The sequence below is a fragment of the Staurois parvus genome, unplaced genomic scaffold (genome assembly GCF_062004578.1).
Source record: "Staurois parvus isolate SC_StPar_1 unplaced genomic scaffold, SC_StPar_1.0 ptg000235l, whole genome shotgun sequence".
NCBI classification, from domain to species: Eukaryota; Metazoa; Chordata; class Amphibia; order Anura; family Ranidae; genus Staurois; species Staurois parvus.
The window spans coordinates 8,218,172-8,237,982 of record NW_028318031.1 but is presented as its reverse complement, the minus strand read 5'-3'; the positions used below and the strand labels follow the sequence as shown (position 1 = coordinate 8,237,982).

Sequence of the window (19,811 nt, the reverse complement as noted above, 5' to 3'; positions counted from 1 at the left end):
AAAACTGAGCCCAGGAGTGTGCGGACAGATGCGGTCAGGATGTCCTAAGAAACTTGCGTCCAGGGAAGGTCTTCTATCCCAAACCACACCTAGTCGCTGGCTGTGTGATAACATCCTTTGTTACTGCTGTGTACAGGCTTCCCAGGCCATGGCTATTCACACACACCTGGGCCCCAAGCCCAGTTCTTTGCAACATATCTGCTGCACCACAGCCAATATATGGCTGTGCAAATGAAGTCCTAGGTTAGTTGCCTGCAATAATTTATTTCAGCACCCCCCACCACACACACTTTATTTTCAGCTGATGATCCTGCCAACAGCACACTTTCTGATCCTAGGATAGGAAATCTATATCCCATAACAGCAGGGGAGATGTTCTGTAGTTCACAGAGTTAACCTAGGCAAGGCTGATAACACTCCCTGGGACTTCAGCATCACATAGGCACTATGTTGTCAGCTCAATACAGTAAGTTATAAGGTTACCATTTCTGGTAAGAACAGCAGGGTTTTAATTTCACTTATCAAAGAGATATAACAACCCTGACTGAGAGCTGTAAAAAGCTTTTAAGCACTGCCATTTTTCCCAATAGGTCTTCTGTAAAGCCAGCAGGGAGCTTTAAAGACTAACTCCAGGTTTAATATGGGGTTTGGATGTTCTCCCTGTGCAGGTTTCCACCAGATACATTGGTTTACTTCTAAACTCCAAAGACATGCTGGTAGGTGAATTGGCTCCTGTCTAAATTGGCCCTAATATGTGTATGTATGAATGTGAGTTAGGGACCTTAGATTGTATGCTCCTTGAGGGTTAGGAACTGATGTGAATGAACAAAATATATATAATATATATATAAAGCGCTGCGCAAATTGACGGCGCTATATAAGTACTTGTGATAAAATAAATAAAAATAAATAATATCATTTTAAATAGTTTGTTTAGACCAAGCCGTCCAAAACAAAATATTTCTTTGCATAACCGATGCACCCCACTGACAGTACAGATTTCCAGCAGTGGGACGGACAGTGACAGATGACTGCTCAGCCATTCGCAGGAAGCTTTGTATTTTATGAATGAATACAAGGCTTCCTCTGATTAGCTGAGATAAAGATCAGGATATCATTCACCCACCTCTCCACCTCAACCAAAGTCTTTCCTCAAATACAAGGTTTCCTATGAAGGTTAGAGACGTGCTCAGCCCGACTTGATTTTGTTCCAGGAATGGGACAAAAGTCCCACTCCCGCTGCTGCAACAAAGCACTCTATACTGGATGTAGATGATGCTACATAAGTTTATACAGAGCTCCCAGGGGACGCATCTGTTAGATAACCACTTGCTATCCTGAGGATTTACCCCCCTTAATGACCAGGCCTCATTTTGCTATTTGGCGCTGCACTACTTCAACTGACAATTGCGCAGTCATGCAATGCTGTACCCATTTTTTGCGCTATAAACAAAAAAAAGACCAAACATTTTGAAGAAAAACAATATTTTTAAGTTCGTTATAAATTTAGTCCAAAATGTATTCTGCTACATGTTTTTGGTAAAAAAAAAATCTCAATAAGTGTATATTGATTGCTTTGTGTGAAAGTTATAGCGTCTACAAACTAGGGCATAGATACTGCAATTTACGCCTTTTGTTTTTGCTATACAGCGCTGCACTAGTTTAACTGACTATTGTGCAGTCATGCAATACGGTACATAAATAAAATTTATATTTTTATATGTTAAAAAAAATCTGAAAAATATAGTAAAAAAATCTACATTTTTAAAAATATATACATATATTTGTAAATGCATTCCAAAAAAGTAGATTTGTATTTTTAAAGACATACAGTATATTTTAAATGTATTTTTAAAAATATTTTTCATATATTTTGTAATAAAAACGCATTTTAATATGCAGTGTATATATATATATATATATATATATATATATATATATATATATATATATATATATATATATATATATATTTATTAAAATATATTGAATATGGCCAAAATTGTAGTATTTCAAATATATGTCAATATAATTGGGAAGAATATTTTTAAAATATATTTCAAATATATTTTTCTTCCATATGAGTTACAAGCTACTATTTTTGATTTACAGAGGAAGTCTAGTGCTAGAATTACTGCCTTTGATCTGCCGGTCGTGGCGATACCTCACATGCATGGTACAACCGCTGTATACATACTGACACAGGGTCAGCGCTTGTGCACGCAGTTCCACGCACGCATGGAGGGGTGCAAGGGTGCTTTTTTTTTTACGTTATTTTGATTTTTTTTTTATTATTTTTACAGTGTCCCTTTAATTTTTTTTTTTTTTTAGCACTTTTAATGCTATCACAGGGAATGCAAATATCCCTTTTAACTTCAACGGGTATTGTCATATATTCTTTTTTTGAGAAATCTGGGGTCTATCAGACTCTAGATATCTCCACTGCCCTTACATATCTAATCTCACTAAGATCGGTGTGCTGAGATGCTTTCCCAATTTACAAATGGCGCTGTTTATATCCTGCGATAACTGAAGTGATGAAATGCTCGTAGCTTCCGATTTCTTAGAGTATAGAGATGATTGGCAGCATTCTAGTCTCTAATCAGCTCTTTGGTCAGCTGGCAGAAACACCGGCTGCATTCTCAGGTTCCCCCGATGGCACAGGACTGCCCAAGAAGGCCGTGGAAGGCAGCGGGGGAGGGGTGCAGCTGTAGGCATCATCCTGGTATAACCATTCAGAGTCCAGTGATGTACCAGTATGTCGCTGGTCCTTGTTTGGTGTATATGCTATGTTCTTTTTTTTTTTTGGTATGCAGCCTGTGGGCTGAAGGAAAAAAAAGAGAAGAAATCTCTGCCAGAAAAAGTGTGTGGTATGCCCACCATTAGAATATACCGCCCTGCATCCACCCACTTCTAATGGTGGGCACGCATTAGGTCGCACGGTGCCACATACGCCAATTCCAAGATTGTACAAATGTCTAAATAGTGGCACACTTGAATAGAAATTGTCCACGTAGAAGTGGTACCCCATATGGAAAAAGGATGACACCAAACTATCTTGCCACTGCTCCCCATGTAATCTGGGCATCCAGGGGGCTCCACAATACTATCTTTTCCCTCATAAATACGAAACTTATATGTATAGCCTGTTGCCCTCTCACAGGTCTTATAAATCTTGACCCCATATCTGGCACGCTTGTTGGGGAGAAATTGTTTGAATGCAAGGTGGCCAGAAAAATGAATGAGGGACTCAAACACAGATTTTTTGCTGGGGAGTATAGACATCTGCAAATTTTTGGTTAAGGTGATTTACAAGGGGCCGAATTTTGTGGAGCCGGTCAGATTCAGGGTCACCCAAGGACGACAGAATGTATTGTCGTTGAAATGCATAAAACACATTATACTCTCATATCTATGCCTGGCCATGGCAGCAGAGAAAACGGGCATGTGATGAATCGGGTCTGTGGACCAATACAACAGCAGTGAATTTTTTTTAGTAATGCCCATGTTGAGGGTTAGGCCCCCAAAAAATGTTAATTCGGAAACCGTAATGGGTTTCCATGTGAATGGTCTGGCAAGGTTTGAATTTGGGTTGGTGGCGATAAATTGTTGTGCATATAATTTGCTTTGATCCACAATCAATGCATACAGATCTTCTGTGAAAAACAGCTCCAAAAAATCAAGGGGAGTTCAATTTGCAGTGAATGGGGGAAGTACGGGTGCTGCCAATCAGGATTTACAAGCACATCCGGAATAATCATCCCAAATCGCAGCAGAAGTGGGAGTGGGGTACCTGTCAAAATCAGGAACCTGCTTCCCAAAGGTGCTAATCTTTAACGAGCAGCGGGGGGGCGAGGCTTTAAAGTGGAACTTCCCCTTTAGGGTGGAGCTCTGCTTTAAGGAAATAGTTTATTTGGGCCACCTTGGCCCAAAGGAACTATTTAAAGTCCAATAAACTTTGAGTTCATCTTTAAGTGGGTGTTCTAGTATCATAAGCAGTGTCTTTCAGGATAACTAGTTTAAAGGCAAAAAAGGAAGTGAAGCGAATTAGTACAGAATAGCAATGCCTTGATGAAAAACTAACCATGAAGGCTCAGCTCCCTACATGTATCTCAGGGTTTCTAAATTTTGGCTGTAGTGTACGCCTTTATTACAGGCATACTGCTAAATTGATTATATCCAATGTATTGTATGTAGCTTTCACCCAAACAGCACATACCTCACAGCGGTAACACTGCACATGGAAATCACGGTCCAGGGCTACAATACGAACAGTCTCCTCCTGGCCAGGAGCAGGCATTATTGGTTCTTTACACACAGAACACCTTGGAGCAAACTTCCTGCAGACAAAGCAGAAAACAGATTATAATATGTTGTGGCTCTAAAAATAATGTAAACACTTTACAGACAATAATAAAATCAGTCCCTGACCTAGCAGAGTTTACAATCTATTGTCCCTGCCACAATCCTGTAAGCACCCACCCACTAACACTAGTACCAGTTTGCTCAGCGACCCAGTAATCTTCTTGATTGGGATTGGAACACAGGTATGTCTTGTTTGTTGTATTGCGGGTCAGTAGCCAGATCTAAACATAATAGCTCTCCCCCACTTTGTCTGTTTTCTCCTATAATGGCATTGTGTCCACAGTAGCATTTGCATAGAGTAGGACTGGCGATAGAGGGATTACTTTGCCGCAGCTGGCCAGCTTAAACAGGTACTGCAATATGTGTGAACCAAATATCCCTATTTTTGATTGCAAAGTTTGCTGGAAAGGGCATATAGCAGTGTGCAGAGGGTTCCTTCAGAATTTCTAGTGTTAATATGTGAAAAATTACAGATAATACAGGCTTGTGTGCTGCTATGTAGGACATGTAATAACAGAAGGAGGAGACTGCTGCACTCACTGGTCTAGTGTACTCTCACTCAAATGAAACAAAACAAAATGTGATGCGCTACCTCCTCATATAAACATACAGTGACAGTCTTGTACACGCTTAGAAAAAGCAGAATCAGCAGAAGCGATATAGTATCCCTAAGTGTGTATGACCTAAATTGATGGGTGAGGCAAGGAGATTTGGAGCTCAAAGGTCCATTGGATATAAAGCATGTGGCAGGAGCACTCTATGGATCAGAAATTTAGAGGCACATAATTCTTTGAAGCGTGTTTGGCCTATTATAATTTATAGGTCAACATTTAAGGTGAGCAGGGAATGGGGCCACAATTCAAGCACGGCGTGGAATATTACTGGATGATAGTTCAACATATGTTGGACTTTACTATTGCACTGTATGTTTATTTAAAATGTATGGTTTATATGAGGAGGTAGCAGATCACATTTCTGTTTTATTTTTTAGTGTTAATATGTGGTTACACCTCTTTAGCACCTGATGAATAAATGCATGTACAAGCAATTGGGACTGGAGCACAGGTATGTCTTGTTTGTTGTATTGTGGGTCAGTAGTCAGACATAAACCTAGTAGCTCTTCCCCACTTTGTCAGTTTTCCCCTATATTGGCATTGTGTCCACAGCAGCATTTGCATAGCCAGAGCAGAGCAGGACTGGCCATAGAGGGATTACTTTGACGCAGTCGTCCAGCTTAAACATGTATTGAAAATAAATGTGAACCAAATATCCCTATTTTTTTATTGCAACATTTGCTGGAAAGGGTATGTAGCAGTGTGCAGGGGGTTCCTTCAGAATTTCTACCATTAATCTCCTTGAACGCCTCTTTAAGCAGTGCAGTTAAACTGGACCACTGAAAGGACACTCATGCAAGGCACAGAAAGTATATAACTCCATTCAGATAAGGTCATGGTGAGATCGAAACCAAGTACCTAGTCTCAGGACATGATTATTCAGTGCCCTAGGTAAAGATGCCGAAGTGTGCCCTTCCGCCTGGTGTGCGTGCAATTGTTTTCTGCAGTTCTAATCCCACTCAATGTTATTGAGTGGTGGTGATAATCTGTGGAGGCGGATGGTGGGTGCAGCACAGTTTTTGGAATGTAGTGGTGTAGAATATAAAATGTAAAACACAGTACAAAACTAGTCAGTGTGGAACAGGAAATGTACAGTACAATATACAGAATAGATGTGTTGTGTAAAAAAATATACAGCGCATGTGTATAGAATGGGTTGGCATGGAAAGTGAAATGGTGTAGAACAGTGCACAAAATGGGTCATTGTGGGATATAACATGCACAGTACAGTGTACAGAATGTGCCAGTGTGAAACAGGATGTATAGCAAGTCACACAAAGTGAGATGGTAAAGAATAGACAGTTTACAATACAGTGCACAGAACGGGGCAATGGACAATATACAAAAAAGGGTAACAGAATGAGCGAGAGTCCAGACAGACTTCCATGTCATGATGTGAGTTAGATTCCTAGCTACCTGTTGTGTAACTTTATATCTGCTTGTTGCTAATGTTGACTGATCTCTTGGGAGACTCTGGATGCACCACTGATCTCACAAGGGTCCTGTGGCTACTCACAAAGAGACACATCTTGCTATATTTTGTCTAGGTGCTGTTTTCTCATGCCATCTGAAGACAGGACTCCTCAATGAACAAGCAACTGCACAGTAGCACACACTACAAACCCAAGCAAGCTCCACTCCAGGAGCCCTATGCACAAACTGATAAGTTCTTTTTGAGTAGAAGGAAATGGACAAAAACACCTGCCAATTGTATGCCTGTAACTCAGGCTTACCAACCCTTCATGGCTTTTTTTTTTACTGACAAAACATGTAAAATTTACAGACAGAGCACATTTTTACTGACAACTTAACATATGACAGGGAAAATTGATATTCAAACAGTATAAACAATATGGAAATGTTAACAATACCTATAACAAAATGTGAGCATGACCAGAATTATGAAAAAACTGAGGACTCTTGAAATACAATAGGAAAGAAGGTCTGTGTTGTGCACCAAAGCAAATGGTGGGCATGCCCAGACTGCGCCTAATAGTATTCCTTAGTTCTACTTGCAAAATACTCCTAATTACTGTGCTACAAGGGACAGTCTCTCATACAAAGGATCAATTAAAATAAAGAGAAATGTGCTTTTTTGCACACAGAAAGGTAATACTTTTTCTGAACCTACTTTAAAACCGGTAACTACTGAGACAATAAACACTTTTGCCAGGACTATGTAATGTACATCTCCGTGTATACAGTACAGATGTCAGGAGTATGAAACATTCAACAAAACAAATAAATTGCTGCAACCAGGTATAGAGGAAAAGAGAGATAGAAGGAGGGAGATTGGGGGAAGTTGAGATAAAGGGAGAAGGGAGCGAGAGATGGAGGGTGACAAAGCAAAGGGGAATGAAAGAGTGAAATATAGGGAGTGAGAAAGTCTAATGCAAAACGAACTCTTTATGGAGATGGTGAACTGCTTGAGGACTGAAGTGGTGAAGATGCTTCAGGCCTGATAATCCACTTCACTGGGTACAAATCAGCTTTTAACCTTAAAGTGGCCCTGTCCCCACAGATCACATAGAAAAGCCAGGGATATAAAACAAAAACAGCATCTAATTGTACCTTTCCCATGCCGTGAAACACCACTGCTTTGCTGCTCTCTGGCTACTGGAGATATTCCACACTTCTGGGTGTGTAAATACTCGCTCCTACCACTGTGTGATAAGATTCCTCATGCCAGCTCAGATGTCACTGGACATAGAAGCTGTCAGGAGAAACCACAGCATGTGGCGGGGAGAGCAGGTATTCAACACACCCAGAAGTGTAGAAAACATGTAGTGGCAAAGCAGTGATGTCTGAAAAAAAGCCCATCTAAACATACTCTTCTTTTACAGCCCACTTATTTTATAAGTGACCTTGTGGTAATAGGTTTACTTTAAAAAAAAAGGTTGAAATGTCCTGGGCCTGGGAGGAGAAGAAGAGTGTCCACTTAAGCTTTCTTGTTTGTGCTGAAGACTGCGCTGGACTGACTGGATCAGTCACTGGTCAGCTGGGTTCCATGGGCCCCCCCACCCAAAGTGACTCCCGTCACAGGTGGGTGGTTACGTGAGTGGGTAGGGGGAAGTCTCTCCAGTCAGTTGTACCCAATGGTGGATATTGGCAGTAAACTCTCTTAGGGTTTGGGCTGCTGCCTTTCTGGTATGGCCTTGAAGTCGTTTCCACATGTATACTTGGAATAGTAGTAAAGAAGGTGAATCCGATGTCCAAAAGAATGCACTTTTGATGGTAGAATAGGAGGTTTTTTTTTTTTTTTTAGAGTAACGACAAATACATCAAGACAATGACAAATACATCAAGACAACGTGTTTTGGGAGAAAAGACTCCACCTTCTTCAGGGCTGTTGCTGCACGCTATTAAATGGGAAAAATTCCCACATCGGTTATATATTTTCCAGGTTTAGTGAATGACCTGATTACAATGTGCTTATGGCCCAGTCACAGAACACTATTCTGGAATCATTGTAGTTTATTAATAATTAGTGCGCTACAACGTTATTCAGACAAATAAAGAGCTCAGGCATAATGTCCTGCCTGTGTTGAGGTGTCATTGGAGGGACTGGGACTGGGACAGAAGCACATTGTAATCAGGTCATTCACTAAACCTAGAAAATATATAACTGACGTGGGAATTTTTCCCATTTAATAGCGTGCAGCAACAGCCCTGAAGAAGGGTGAGTCTTTTCTCAGGAAACAAGTTGGCTTGATGTATTTGTCGTTATTCTAAAAAAAGCTACCTAATCTACAATCAAAAGTGCATTGTTTTTGGACATCAGGCGCTCCTTTTCTGTTATTCCACTTAAGCTTTCTGGCACAGTGCAATGAACACCAGAAAATGACTAATCCTGATGCTCTTAGTGTGGCAGGGATCACCTGTTCCAGTCCAACCCCAATAAAGTTGTATTGTACTGTTGCCACTCCCTTGCTGCTGGCATAATTATAAATGTGGTGGTGCTGGTGACTCAGAATATGAAAGCAAGGGGGGTTTACAGGAACTGTGATATGGCGGACGAGAGACCAAGTAATTCAAAAGGCAGAGCATATGCAGATCCAGTGTTCCCTTCTTCTGCTTCATGACTGGCAAGCACTGGATTGTGCTGGGGAAGTGCCAGTACCAACTGTAAACATAGAAGCTGGTAGAGGAAGTCTTCCACTACTCACTTCCTCTGTAACTTTCACAGATGACTCCTGCCCTACCCTTGTTCTAGCCCTGCAAGTACCTCTGTGTTGCAATTACAAAACACTTTACTGGCATAGTGAAAAAATAAACTGAACTGTCTAGATATATCTTCAGTTCCTTTACTTTTTAAATCACAAGTTATCCATATTGTTTATTTTATACAAGTGCTTGGATCCCTAAATAGTTACTTGTGTAGGTGCATTATAGACATGTACGTTTTGTTTCGTTCCGAATTGAAATTCGGATTAATTTTCCGTTATTCAAATTACAATAGTAACAAATCTAAACTAACGAAATTAAATACGGCTGAAATTCGAATCGATTAAAATTCAAAAACACATTCAAAAATAAATTCAAATGAGGAGGCAGAGACCCAGGACAGCTGAGGCAGTTGTACACATCGATGGATCACAATGGGGATCAGGTAAGTATTGAGGGGGCTGGGGGCACTGATGTACACAGAAGGTTTTTTTCCTTCATGCATAGAATGTATGAAGGTAAAAAACCTTGGGCCTTTACAACCACTTTAGTTGTATTAACATTATATTTATTGCTAACTGATGACCTTTTGAATACAGGGATCTTATTAATTGTGAACATGTACAAAGTAGTATCCGGTACAGCGTCTTTGCTATCACTCTTAAGTTCATAGTGCAGTGGTAATAACACTCCAGTAAAGCTTGCATGACTTAGTGAGCCAAGCTAAAAAGAAAAATTGATATATATATATATATATATATATATATATATATATATATATATTTTACTGGCAGTAGCATACAAAACAACACACTCAAAACACATCCCCTGAGACTACAGGGCTTCAGGACATTTAAATAAAAGAGAGATCAAAGCAAGAAAGTCAGTCTTAGGAAATTCTTATCGTGCTACCCAGGATTTAAACACGCCACCCAGGGATTAAATGAATTAGGGAAAAAAAAAAGTTTTCATTTCCCTGGCCACAAATAAAGATGTATTTCACTTATCCAAGAAACCTAACACATGCCTATGAAAATGCTCAAGTGTTGAGCTAGCAGAAGCAGCTGGTCTCTCTAATTGTTTAACAGCTATGTATATATGAAAACATTAGCCTGGCTGTTTAAATATAATATTCCACCACTGAGAGTATCTAATGCTTTTATATTGTATTTCCACTAAACTAGAAGAATTTCAAACATTATCAAACCTATCTCCCAAGTATTAACCAACATGTCAATCCCTTTGTTAATTTACTTACGTATTTCTATCCTGTTTGCTATGTCATAGCAGCTAAACATCCATCTTTAGAAACACTTGAAGATGAGGGAGAAAAACTAGGGTGTGGTGTGGGAGGAATAGTGCCCCATCATTGGTATCAGTGGGAGGAATAGTGCCCTATTCATTGGTATCAGTGGGGGGAACAGTGCACCATCATTGGTTTTAGTTGGTGGAATAGTGCCCCATCATTGGTATCAGTGGGAGGAATAGTGCCCCATCATTGGTATTAGTGGGGGAAATAGTGCCCCATCATTGGTATCAATGAGAGGGAAAATGCACCATCACTGGTGTCAGTGGCAGGAAATATGCCCCGCTCTTGGTGTCCAGTGGGAGAAATAATGTACCTTAGCATTGGGAGGAATAGTGTCCCAAGGGCCAAATAAGTGCAAGTAAAGGGGCCCGCAGACTGCAGTTTGGAGACCACTGAAGTAAAGTCTATCAGTACGTAATTTTGGTAGTTGTAATAAAGTACCAATACCAAACTGGTACAGAATATTTGCTGCATTGACTGATGTCTCCATAGCAAGACTATATACAAGAGAGAACAGTTATAGATTGGTTAGACTTGGGAGGGCAGTATGGCAAAACTGGCAGGATCTTTCAACAATGTATTGCATCATTCTGATAACCGCAAACTTTCAACAGTTTTTTTTTTTTCTACTACCAATGTAGAACTTGTAATGTTGTACAACTATTTTGAAAATGTTATGGTCTGACAAAATGAGGCTGCTCTGCTTTTCTAGTTAGATGTACAGGAAACATGTATTACTTGGCACAAATGCAACCTCACAGGCATCCTATGGAAGAGTCATACTGAGCGGTCCTTCTCATTAGGATTCATCCTTGTCACTGCACTATACGTATGTGGTATATATCTGGTTTGTGTACAGAAAGCTTTCTCTGTGATGTCAGTTTGGGAAGATAGTTTTCAGCAGCAGTCTGAAGCCATTTATGTCACAGCCATCTAATTATGTTTTTTCTACAACTACAAGACAAACCAACAAGATCTGAAGTTACAGATGTCAGTATTGATTTCTTTTAGTAATTGAGGGGTGTAATGTGCACTAACAACCTCAGAAATACTTTGGTGTACTTTTAATTAGCCTTATGTAGAATTGTATATACCGTACATAAACAATGGTGCACTACAGTCATACTACAATAGTCTTCACAATGTGGTAAGGGCTTAGAAATAATAAGGAATGCAGGAACTTAATTGTATCAGAAAACAGTCCATGTAACATGTTCCTACTGATAGACATATCAAAAACCCCACCACTCCAAAACATGCATGCTTCAAAACACAATTTAAGATAGGCAAATTTAGTAAACTCAAACTGTCAATATTACTTAACAGCTAACGAACGTATTGGGGAAACCATGGGTATGACTGTTGCGAAAGTAGTTTAATTTTAGAATTCTTACTTATGGAAATCCTCAATGCAGTGAATATGGCCTGATGCATCAACAGTGAAAGGGATTCCATCCAGGCTGCGAAAGCACACTACACAAATGAAGCACTGAGGGTGGTAGGCCTTTCCGGTAGCTCTCAGAATCCTCTCCATGATTGGCTTGGCACAAACGCTGCACTGCTCCAAAGTGCGCTGCATGAAGAGATGCATCAAAACATGTTAAAGATAGCTGTAAGATACAGCATACAAAATAGTGTTCTAAAGCTTTACAATTATCATGTTTTGACCCAGTCATAAGACATTTTTTAAAAGATGAGCCAACTTTGTATATCACAATTATCAGAACAGGTCCTTACATTTTAGATAATAAAAGATCTTAAAGCACAACGCCACAGCAAAATACACAGATACACAAATTCCTATTTCAGCTTTTTTTGTCATCTTTCTGAGAGATTCCATATTCAATAAACAGGTGTATAAGATGGGAAGCTGTGAAGTTGAAAAAGAAATAGAAGAATTGGTGTTTTTTATGGATACTGAATTATGAAGAGGTGTGTGAATCACAAAGACAAGCTGGTAGGTTAATTGGCTCCTGTCTAAATTGTCCCTAGTATGTATGTTTATGTATAAATGCAAGTTAGGAACCTTAGATTGTACGCCCCTTGAGGGTTAGGGACTGATGTGAATGTACAATATATATATGTAAAGCGCTGCGTAAATTGACAGCGCTATACAAGTACCTGAAATAAATAAATAAAATAAAAAAATCACAATACTAGCATTTACATGCATGTGCTTTAACTGTGTATTTAGCCTTTTTCCCCCTGGAGCTCTCTTTTAGAATAACAACTTAATTACTATATATTTATATAGAACTGATCGCGCTGACTTCAGTAGCTCCCACCAAGAAGAGACTTTGTCATGTAAGCCACCTATTTTTATGAGAACATCTAATTGCATCATGTTACTAGGCTAAACCTTTAACAACAACCAGTCATAGCTACCAAATATAGCGCAATGTTTTTAAACAGAATTTTTTTTCCTCTATTAAACACTTTCAGCTATTTCACAGGTCAGCCTTTTCCTTTCTGAGCTAGAGATGTCAATTCTTGTTTTTAAATAGACAACTTTAAAAAGATACTTTTGTCACTAATATTACTCCCTGTGGAAAATAAGTATGCTTTCCTCTGGAAAATATAAAACAGGAACCTGAACCTATTCTTTTCTTCCATTTGCTAAAAGCACCAGTACAACAAAAACAATTTCAAATTTTTGCAGTTTTTGGGTGACAAACCACCTAAAGGTTTCTTGGCTCTCTTGAGAATTAAAATGATTAGATCCATGCCCTTGAGCTCCCAGGTCTGAACAATAGCAGCTGACATATTATATATTATAACAGAAAATACAACAGGCATAGTAATACTTCAAGATGTAAGTGCCACTCAAAATTCTAACACAGAAAGATACTATGGACATGGATATACTGTATGTTTACTAAATCAGCTAGCTACTCAACCTTTAGCTGAAATATTTTGTTGGGAAGGAATGACCTTTTAATGAAACAGCATTATTTCAGATAATATTAGTAGAAAGACTAGCTTCTTACATTTAAGCAGAAAGTTTGGAACACCTGCTTAAGTGTGTAAAATTGGTTCTTAGCAAAGGGCCAGTTTACTGTCCTTCAGAGTTTAGGGGGACCAGACAGTAGCCAGTGGGAGTAGAAAATGCCCTGGCATCAGTACCCCATCACTGGTTTAAATGGGAGGTATAATGCCCCAATGTTTATATCAGTGAGAAGAATAGTGCTCCATTGTTAATATCAATAAGAAGAATAGTGCCCCATTGATGGTGCCAGTAGGGGCAATGGTGAGCCATCATTGGTGACAGTTGGTGGAATAGTGCCCCTAGGGCCAGATAAAGGCAGGCAAAGAGCCACATCTGGCCCCAAGACTGTAGTTTGGAGACCACTGCACTAAAGTGTTGAAAAAAATAGCATATTATTAATGTAAGGTCATACATTTTTGCATGGTTTGCTGTTCTGCCAGATGCCACCATCAGAAGTTATCTTTTGTGAGCTCCCCTTACTCTTCCTATCCAATAGGACAGGAATATGTTCCCTGTTATACTTTTGTTACCCAGTAAATTAGTGACCTTTATGTTACATATTTTTCACATATTTCATTTCTTTGCATTTCATCTATGGCTTTGGTCTCAAATATTTATAGATAATTTTTTGGGCTTTTTTGCAGAATTGTTTGTACTTTTTAGCCATATGTTGATATATTTTGTTTATTTGTACGTATATCTAATGTGATATGTAAGGCGGACATTAACCACGTCCCCGCCGCCCTATAGCAGATATACTGCTACAGAGCGGCAGGGGTGCGCAAGATCACGTATATATATATATATATATATATATGTGATTTTACATTTCCAGGTAGGGGGTGCGCACGTGCCCTACCCGCACCTCCATTCCTCATCCGTCAATCACTGGGTCCCGGCCGGTTATTACCCACTTGCACCCGGGGATTACAAAGGATCTCCGATGGGGAGGAGGGCTGCTTTGTTTACTAACAGTCCTCATCTGTTGGCTCGGGCACACTGCTTTGGATGGTTGTACACAGCACAGCCATCCAGAGCAGTGAGGTTACAGTAAAGCCCACACCCACCACCCCCCAGTAAAACACTCCCAGCACACAATTAACCCTTTGATCACCCCTCATGCTAACCACTTCCTGCCCAGTGCCTTTTTATAGCACTGATCACTGTATTGATGTCACTGGGGATGTCAGTGACACCAAGTCAGTTCCCCCCAGTGTCAGAATGCCCGCCCCAGTCCCGCTATATGTCGCTGATCGCTGCCATTATTTGTAAAAGAAAAAAAAATTCCAGTATCTATAAACACAAATTGTAAACGCTATAACTTTCACGTAAACCAGTTTGCAGATATTGTAGCAGAATACATTTTGGCCAAAATTTATTATGAAATTTGATTTTTTAAATTTTTACTGGACATGTTTAATAGTAAAAAGTCAAAAATATTTTTTTTTTTTCTCAAAATTGTCAGACTTTTTTTTTTCATAGCTCAAAAAATAAAAAAAAACGCACAGGTGTTCAAATACCACAGAATGAAAGCTTAAATTATGGGGAAAAAAGACGTAAATTTCATTTGGGTGCATCATTGCATGACCACACAATTGTCAGTTAAAGTAACCGTAACGCAAAAAATGGCCTGGTCAGGAAGGGGGGTAAATCCTCAGGAGGCAAGTAGTTAAAAAACATTGCTGCCCTTTTTTGTTTAGGTTTTGCTGCTGTGTCGTATTTTGTTTTTCTATGGATCCTTTTAGTATCATGCTGAGTGATTTGGGTAAGTGGCTGAGTGGGTACGCAAAGACAAAACATTTTTCAGGATGAGTGCCGTTGCAGTCAGCTTCTGCCCAAACATACTGCTGTTTTAGTCATGGACTGAAATCGTCCACTGCTTATCTGTTCCTGTCCAAAATTTATGACGCTAGCTTTGAAATGTGCGCACATTGGAAGGGACTCACGCTGACACACAAGTTCAGTCTATGAATACTTCTAGTTTATTATAATGAGAAAATGAGCTTATATATGCAGAATGATGCGAGAGTCATGTGACAACAGCATAAGCATTATATTAGTCTTTGATTGGTCATTTCCACACGAAAACAATCTCTGTCATGGTATAGGTGTGATCTTCTTCAGTCTTATCTCATAGAGAAGAAAAACATTCCTTTGTTTCCCAAATCACACGGTGGGAGGGGGTCTGTGTGTGAGCAGACATTTCTTAAGCAAGGATTTCTTATAGTACCACAAAGCCCAGCAGGCAGAAAATATTCACACAACATATGTATTAAAGTATAAAAGTAAATATTTATAAAACTTATAGAAATAGCGTATATATATATATATTCAATAGGAAACGAAATAGGCATTTTACCAAATCCATCACACTGTAGTAGTGCGATATCATGGCTAGAATTATGATTCCTATTCGGTTTTGTGTGTGTCTGATCCACCAGTTGTCGCATTACCAATAGTTATGTACTGTACATTCCAGGAGCATCGAAACAAAATGTTAAATGTCTTACAGTTTTCTTTTTGAAGCAGCTACAGCATGTATACAAGAAGTCTGACTCCTGCAAGGAGCTGCAGGGACTCTTGCTGTCTTGTAGGGGAAGCAGTGGTCTTACTGCAAAGGTCCACCATGCCCCTTTTGGAGTCAGACATATAGCTTGAAAATCAGCAACGTTCATGCTCCCTGCAGTTTAGAGAGCTCTGGCTCTGCAGGGGTCATGTTGAGAAGAGATCACTGGCATGTACTTAGCTCACTTGAACTGAGGTTCAACTTGAACTCAATTTCAGAGATGTTTCCAATACAATCCATTAGAAAAAAAAACCTGTAAGATGTTTTACCTAACATCTACCAAAGACTGAGGTATTAGATTTTGGGTTGCATGACCTTTAAAAGCCACACATTGGGGTTCATTTACTAAATCTGGAGAGTGCAATATTTGGTGTAGCTCTGCATAGAAATGAATCAGCTCCCAGGTTTTTCTGTCAAAGCTTAATTGAACAAGCTGAAGTTAGAAGCAAATTGGCTACCATGCACAGCTGCACCAGATTTTGTACTCTCCAGTTTCAGTAAAACAACCCACTGTTTTCCATTAGATTTCATCTTTAAAATACATTTAATGATTTTAAAAGAACACAGCCAAACTAAAGGGCAATGCATTTATAGTGGCCAGGAGGTACTGCAAGGTCCATGCTATAATAAAAATAAAAAAAAAAAATCTGACAGCAAGTTTCTAAAAGCTCATGGCACCACTGTGCTACTTGTACCTATGTCACTTAAAGCTCCTAGGAGCTGCTCATGAAATAGCACTCATGGTCCAATCCCTCTATCATGGGAGGAAGCCAAGCAGAATGTGAGCTGCCTCCCAGCTGTGAGGATCACGCATGCAGTCAGACATCAGTCTGACAGATAACCCCAGTGGCACTCCTTTTGTGCAATGGGGACACCTCTATCTTGTGCTAAACTATGCAACACCCTGTAATTTAATTCCAGCACACACTGCGCTTGAAAACAAAATGTACAATCACTAGATCCTTAATAAACACCTTAAATGCCCTTTGAAGCTATAAAAAACACTATACAATATTCAATACAGACTTCCCTGATTACATTTTCTAGTTCTCTTGACCACAACAAATTAAAGTGAACAAATGACTGATACTCTGATCAATTAAAATAATTTGATCTGCATTTAACAAGGATTATTAAAAACAATGAGACAAATACATGTTGACCATGGAAATCAATTTGCTTTCAAATGCTATTTCGAAAAGAAAATACACACAGACTGGTAAAAGCCAGTATGTGATTTATTGAAACAAATATCTACAGTATGGAACATCCTTTATACATCCTTTTGCAATTAATACCTATGTACACTGCAGTGGGCAGATATATTCACCTGTCACAACACTTTAGGAGAATAAAATATTGTGTGAAGGGTGCAAGACCTTCTCACGGGATTCATACACATTTGTGAAAGATTATCTAAGGATAGCAGTTGAAATACATAACATGACTGTCAGCAAGAGCAGTTGAAACTGTAAATTAAAGGGGTATAATGACTCACAAAACTTCCAAAGCCATACAAATGCATTTACAAAGACCATGGCTCTCCATTAGAAATTCCTAAATTTAATTAGAATAATTTTTTTGAAGAGCACACATTATTCAGTTCAGTCTCCAAATGTCAGCCTCCCTCTATGTTGGTAGCTCTGTGGCAAAAATTAACAGCGCCAATCTCCCGATGACTTATGCATTTGCTCATTGATAGGTGGCCTCTTTTTCCCTCTAGGTTTCAATCCTGCTCTTTGCCTGACTGTGGGTAGTGACACACTTGGTAAACCAAAGACTCTAGCACTTTCATAGCAAGAGCAAAGTTCTAGGAAATTTCATAAATATCAAAGAAAGAATAATCTGAAACCCCATATGCCTAAATCCTATGCTCCTGTCATGGAAATGTTACAATGTCATATTGACATTGGTATTTCATAGTTTGAGATGCAGTAGAAAGAGCAGCAGACAACTCTGGAAAAGTGGAGTGAAGCAACCTTTGCACATATTGGGGCAGTTTGTTTTCAGTCTCTCTGCACAAGGAGAGAGCAGCAGTGACCGGTCTTATTACAGAAAGCGCCTGTACAGAGGCAAAGTTTCACACTGGATTACTACATGGAAGAAATACACAACGTAAATCAAGATTCAAGAATACACGTCTTCTGTATTTAGGCATTACTTGCTTAACCCAGAATTCAGCTCTAACCACTTGTCTACCAGGCACTTTTACCCCCTTCCTGTCCACTTTTCAGCTTTCAGCGCTCATACTTTGAATGAAAATTGCGTGGTTATGCAACACTACCCAAACTACATTTTTATAATTTTTTTGAGGCAAATAGAGCTTTCTTTTGGCGGTATTTAATTAAAAAAAAGACCAAAATTTAGAAAAAAAAACGTTTTTCTTAGTTTCTGTTATAAAGTTTTGTAAATAAGTAATTTTTTTTCCTTCACTGATACGCTGCACTGATGAATCTGCACCGATATGCGGAACTGATGAGCACTGTTAGGTGACACTGATTCAACTGATGGGCACTGATTGCCAGCACAGATGGGCACTACTGGGAGCACTGATGGGGCTACACTGATCACCAGGACACTTATGATCAGTGCCCTAATGATCAGTGTAGATGTCCCCCTGTGAAATGCAGCTTACCGAATCGCTGACGTGAGGAGAGGACTGAGGATAACTGGCATTTCCTATTTATCTGGTGATCAGCTGTGATTGGACACAGCTGATCACATGGTAAAAGCAGCTGTGAGTGGCCCATTCCTTAGTCATGTGATCAGCTGTGCCCGAAGGACACAGTGATCACAGACGGCGTGCGGGGGGAGTGGTTCTTGGAAGATGTCCATGGATGCCCTCCCAGAACTAGCCGGTTAGACGATGAATACAGATGTTTATTAATATGCTTTTAACCCTTTGGCCCTGATATAGGCTTCCAGTTGAAGCACTGACTGCACAAATATCCAGTAACATCCCAGTTTCAGTAGCAGCCATGTGCATATCAACACTTAGCCCAGCTACCCATGGTTGAAGGGTGGATACTCCTTTTTATAGATACAGTGGGCCTTTTTTTTTTTTTCTTACTAAAGTTGGTTCACTCAGAATCTCATGCACTTCAGCATGGAAACTAATCAGCTTACAGCTTTTATTACTAAAACTTAATTGAACAAGCTGAGGTTAGAAACTGATTGGCTACCATGCACAGGTGCATGAGATTCTGAGTGAACCAGCTTCCAGTGAAGTCAGATGTCATTCTGACTTGAGGTGCGACTTGCTAGACACATGGGGGTTTATTTACTAAAGCTGGAGAGTCCAAAATCAGACTCCCTTCTGCATAGAAACCAATCAGCTTCTAACCTCAGCTTGTTCAATGAAGCTTTGGCAATGAAACCTGGAAGCTGATTGGTTTCTATGCAGAAGGGAGTCTGATTTTGGACTCTCCAGCTTTAGTAAATAAACCCCATGAAGTCTACGCAACTTGCACCTGAGGTAGTGCGTGCACTACTTTAGAAATCGGTGCGGCTCTGACCAAGTCGCAATTGCACCGATATGACCTCTTTAACTGCGGACAATAGGGTGCGACTTGCCATGCGATATGCAACTTGCATGGAAAATTGCATGCCAAGTCACACCCCACTAAGTCTGCACACATCCAAAAGGGACTATGCCATGGTGTGGTTAATTTACTAAAGGAGTAGAGCATGTTTACTTTGCAAAGTAAATGTGGTGAAGTTGAGTTAACTTCAAGCACCCTAAAATGTGAGAAAAATTGTTTTAAATGTATTTTCCTTTATCAGTGGGTCTTCTTTGCAAAGTAAATT

At 39.6% G+C, this 19,811-nt stretch overlaps 1 protein-coding gene across 4 annotated transcripts in view; it reads right to left on the bottom strand.

The window, feature by feature from the left end:
• The window catches only part of LPP (LIM domain containing preferred translocation partner in lipoma), a 469,545-nt gene that overhangs the window by 9,132 nt on the left and 440,602 nt on the right, over positions 1-19,811 (bottom strand). For all 4 annotated transcript variants that reach the window (XM_089680141.1, XM_089680143.1, XM_089680142.1 and 1 more), the window contains 2 exons: positions 11,847-12,025; positions 4,220-4,340 (listed from right to left, as the gene is read on the bottom strand). In XM_089680141.1, the coding sequence (XP_089536267.1) occupies positions 4,220-4,340; positions 11,847-12,025 (300 nt within the window). The remainder of the gene's footprint in view (positions 1-4,219; positions 4,341-11,846; positions 12,026-19,811) is intronic.